This window comes from Puntigrus tetrazona, unplaced genomic scaffold, assembly GCF_018831695.1.
Source record: "Puntigrus tetrazona isolate hp1 unplaced genomic scaffold, ASM1883169v1 S000000837, whole genome shotgun sequence".
Lineage (NCBI taxonomy): Eukaryota > Metazoa > Chordata > Actinopteri > Cypriniformes > Cyprinidae > Puntigrus > Puntigrus tetrazona.
In genome coordinates, this window is record NW_025048437.1 from 595,001 (window position 1) to 600,000 (window position 5,000).

A 5,000-nucleotide genomic window follows, 5' to 3' on the forward strand; every position below is an offset into this window, starting at 1 on the left:
CTGTAGCAGTGGCCATTTTTATTTAGAATAATGAATAAATGTTTTTTATTTAATTTATTTAGCATTTTTTAATTTACAGTTTATTCAACATTTAATGCATTTAGTCATTTTAATATTTTCCATTCACCAGTATTTTTTTTTTTTTAGGTTATCATAGTATTTATTAATATTTTGAGTTTTGAGCATATTTTTCGTTTTAATTTTTGCTTTAATAATTTTGTCTACTTTACGCATCTTATTTAGTTTATTTTATTTAGATTTAATAATTTCAGCAATTGAACTTAAGCCTTTTTCAGTTGAGTTATTTGGGAAGGAAACATTTCTCTGTTTCACTTGAATTTTTAACTTTTTTAAATAATATTTACATTTCAGTTTCCTCTTTTTTTTTTTTTTTTTTTTTTGCATATTTCTGCTTGACATTGATTTACTGATATTTCAGATATTTATTTTTTGAACGATGTCAGTATTTCAGCTTTCGTTTCAGTTAGTTGCCAAAGCTAAATTTCATCTAAACGCTTTCGTTTTGTTTCATAAAAATGATTTTATTTTAAATTGAGCATTTAAAATGTAGCTAAATATTAATTAAATAGATCAAAGCACTAAAGGGACACTGTTTCCGTTATACAGTGTGTATATATATATATATATATATATATATATATATATATATATATATATATATATATATCTCTACGGTGTTGAAAACCTGAAACGGTTACATCCCCATTTTCAGGCTTAATAAAAAGCAGTAAAAGTTTAACTGTAAAATATTTAATCGGCTTAAAATCAGTCTCTGTAAATGTGCTCTGGATTTTTCCTTGTAATGACCGGAAAGGAAACCCTGACTGTTTACAGTAAACATGTTTATTGTTTGTTTATACAGATGCATTTATTAGCTGTCTTAGTAAAAACGAAGGGTATAGTCTATAACTTTTAGATAACAGTTTAGATCTCCAGTGCATGTTGAATTGAAATAGTGCGTGAAGTATGAATGAAATACGGTCCGAATGACTTCACGCTGAAAATCGGGTGTGATTCGTATTAGTGATGCTTGACTGTGTGCGTCTGTAGATCACATCGCTGCAGACTCAGATCCTGTCTCAGGAGTCAGACGTGCAGACGCAGGAGAAGGAGATGAGCCGAACCAAGACGGACCTGTACTGTCTGGAACAAGAGGAGCAGCGCTTGGAGGAGAGTCTGCGCGCTGGGAAGGCCAAGCTGGACAGCATCCTCAAACTGCTGAAGACATCGCAGGACGAGATGGACCAGGTCACACACTCCAGCACGTATCCCACACACACACACACCGTTTTCACTCGGGGCCCTTCAGGTCACTCAACACTTATACATGGTCGTTTACTTCTTTGTCGCACTCCTGGGACTGATTCAACTTATTTCATGGACTGTTTAGTTACTTTTGATAAAATAAGCATTAGCTTAATGCAACAATTTATATATATTTATTTGTGTGTGTGTGTGTGTGTGTGTGTTTATAAATGTGTATGCATGCATGCATGTATGTACACACACACACACACAAACCAACATATATAATACAGAGAAGGGCAATATTTCTCATGTGTTGTTTTGTTTAACTTAATGCGCCAAATAACTAATTCTGATAAATAAACATAAAAACACAATACAAATTTGTTCAAACTTTCATCAAAATAGAAAAATGAAAAAATCTAAAGCTGAACATTTTATAATGTTAATAGACACCTTAGATACTTAAAAGTATCACCTGAATGTGTTTTCTTTGTCTTTTATTAATCTGAAATGTCAAATATAGCTTTCTTGCACATTTTCATAAACTTGTCAATATTTGGGTTTTAGGATATTTTTAGGGTGTTGCTAAAAATTCTAATATAAATTTAACTCCACTGCATGTTTGATATCAATAATACATTTCAGTTGACCTATGCATTAATAATTATAATAAATTTATAATGATAAAATTCCTAAAAATAAAATTAGTAAAAATGTTTTCATGACATTTGCATTTTAAACCTTTTGCAGTACAGCACTAGTTTTATATATATATATATATATTATTATTATTATTATTATTATTATTATATTTATATTTATTATTATATTTATATATTTATTATTATTATTATGTTTATATATTTATATTTATTATTATTATTATTATTATTATTATTATTATATCTATTATTATTATTTATTTTTATAAAAAAATTAACAACATATTTTTAATGCAATATCTAATAGCAGCATATTAAACGCCTTGCAATACATCATGCAAAAATAAATATAAAAAAATTGAGCAACCTCAATGTGTAGACAACTTATTTGTCATTGATGTGTAATATTCTAACCGTCCGTCTTGAAGTGCCTGCAGTAACGCGCCGTTTAGTGATGTCTGTGGCGTGAATGTGTCCCCTCAGACGCGCAGCGAGCTCAGCGAGATACACGAGGTTCAGCGGGAGCTCAACAAGACCATCGAGCGCTACAGCAAGGCTCTGAGCGACAGCTCCATCAGCCTGACCCAGCTGGACCAGCTCATCTCTGAGGAGAGCTCCACGGCCGACGTCAAGGTCAGGAATCACCCATGTGCTCCTCGTGTGCTCCTGTCTGCCGAGGCGAGCCTGATTTTGTGTGCGTGTTGAACTTTAAGGCAACGTTTTGAGTAATATTGCTGGGCGAATGTCCTTTAAAGGGCCTGTGACTCATTTAAAGTCTCCAGATAGAAATTTGTTTCCCATTCTCAGTGAAAAAGTACCCAGGCTACATTGCTGTGAAAGTCGCGCCGTGTATCATCAGTCTAAGGAGATTTTCCAGGTCGTTTCGACTTAAACAGAAGGACGAATGAGTGGCCATAACCAAGCACGTACTAGATTTACATATTTAGCAGTTTGTGAAATGAGTTTAAACACTTGGTTTCTCATGAACATGAGCTTTTTTTTAAAAAACAAGCTTTTAGATTAGTTTTAGTTTTGCTCAGCTTACAGCTTTAGTCATAGCAATAATCATTGTTTTTAATAACTTGTTAAATATATAAATAAATATTAAATATTTTTATATTTAAATAAAAAAATTAAATATGTTTTTAATTTTAGTTTTGTCCCGTTTTTAGTCATTTCTATATTTTTAGGCTTATTTCTATATTTGCCATTGCAGTTTTAGTTTAAGTCATTTTTGTACTTCAGTTTTTTCATCTTTAAGTTTTCTTCAGAGCTATTTTAACTAAATTAATAAATAATAATGAAATCTTGACTAAACATAAAGAGGGAAAAACAACAAAAGGCAACATTATTTAATATTGCAATGACGGCTTTTTGTTGTATATTTTAATTTATTAAATATTTTCATTTAAAAAAAAAAAAAGAAGCTACATTTGATGAAACTTGATCTGCTTCATATTCCCACATTTAGTTGTAATACTTGTTTTGTTCATTTCCTTTGATCATTGTTTTGTATTTATTTAAAAAACATTTTCTTATTTAATTGGCTTAAATTGTTTTGTTTTCACTTTAATTTTAGTTGTGACTTGTCGAAGCAGGATTTCTCCCCAAATATTTAGTTTTTTACTTCCTTTCAGCTCCATTTACTGAACACTTTTCATTTCAAATATTTTTTTTAGCTATAACAATATTAAAATTTGCTAAAGCGATATGTGATTTTTAAAAAATGTATTAGAGTAAAATAATGACTAAATTAAATATCTGTATCTGTAACATCTGTAAATAAATTAATAATCTGTAAAAAAAAAAAAAAAAAAAAAAAAAAAAAACATTATTCATTCGTCCCAACGGTCATAGAAAACCATAGAAATTTAAAAGTTAAATTAAAAAATTAATAAATAAAAAATTAACATGTAATCATGGCTCAAAATCTCTAATTATCTTATCCAGCAATAATGAATGATGGAGAAGTCATAGTCAAAAAGGTTTGGAAACTCTATGTATTTACTGTAAACGTGTTATCTGTTTGTTTTTACTAATTAAGGAGTAATTTAGTGCCTTAGTGCAAACAAGGAGTGAATATTTTAACTTTAAAAATCACCTTTACAGTAAAACACCTCCTTGAGCTTTAAGGGAAACGTTTGGTTTTATTATGCTTCAGTCCACATGTTTGTTCTCATTTAAATTAACCTTCCATCGAAAGGTTAGAGGGAAACCACTCAACACCACACACACACACACACACACACACACACACACACACACACACACACACACACACACACACACACGCACACACACACACACACACACACACACACACACACACACACACACACACACACACGCACACACACACACACACACGCACGCGTCAGAGTGCCTTTACTCGTGTTATTGTTAATGTAATTACGCCACACACTGGCTCACTCTTTCTGTGACGTCTGACGTCAGGAGACGAAGCGCAGGAAATGAAGACGGCCTGTAGAGCTCAACGATGCCCTCTCCGTACTCATTACAATGATAATATTTTCCCCGCGGTCGGAGAAGCAGAGCAAACACGAGCTGAATGCTGTGTGTGTTTCAGGAGGACTCGCTGGTTAAGTCCAGGATGGCCATGTTTAACAGTAACGCCTCTCAAGGCCTGAACGCAGACCCCTTCCAGAGTGAAGACCCCTTCAAGAGTGACCCCTTCAGTAAAGGTGAGCTCACGCTCAATAACCGTCTCCATCCTCCTGTTCTCATGCAAATTAATAATGCCGGATGGAAAGAATTCAGAGTTTATATCAGGATCATTCAATTAATTAGGCATGCTTTTAAAAATTTGGTAAAAAATAAAAAGTCCTGCATAGGGCCCTAATTCAGTCATCCTCATGGAAACGGTTACTTTGCATTTAAATATTTTAGTTTTAAAAATGTAATTGGTATTTATGTGATGATTTTGGATTTATTATTGCATGAAATGAAAGTCGAAATTGCAAGATACTTCAATTAATTAGGCATGTTTTAATTAAATTAAACCTTAAATTGCTATCTATAAATGAAACGCACAACACAGAATTTGGTCAA

The 5,000-nt window shown here is 32.1% G+C and overlaps 1 protein-coding gene across 4 annotated transcripts in view; it reads left to right on the plus strand.

Moving 5' to 3' along the window:
- eps15l1b (epidermal growth factor receptor pathway substrate 15-like 1b) overlaps positions 1–5,000 on the plus strand; it is a 32,703-nt gene that overhangs the window by 8,850 nt on the left and 18,853 nt on the right. For all 4 annotated transcript variants that reach the window (XM_043233455.1, XM_043233457.1, XM_043233456.1 and 1 more), the window contains exons 16-18: positions 1,072–1,269; positions 2,415–2,564; positions 4,519–4,633. In XM_043233455.1, the coding sequence (XP_043089390.1) occupies positions 1,072–1,269; positions 2,415–2,564; positions 4,519–4,633 (463 nt within the window). The remainder of the gene's footprint in view (positions 1–1,071; positions 1,270–2,414; positions 2,565–4,518; positions 4,634–5,000) is intronic.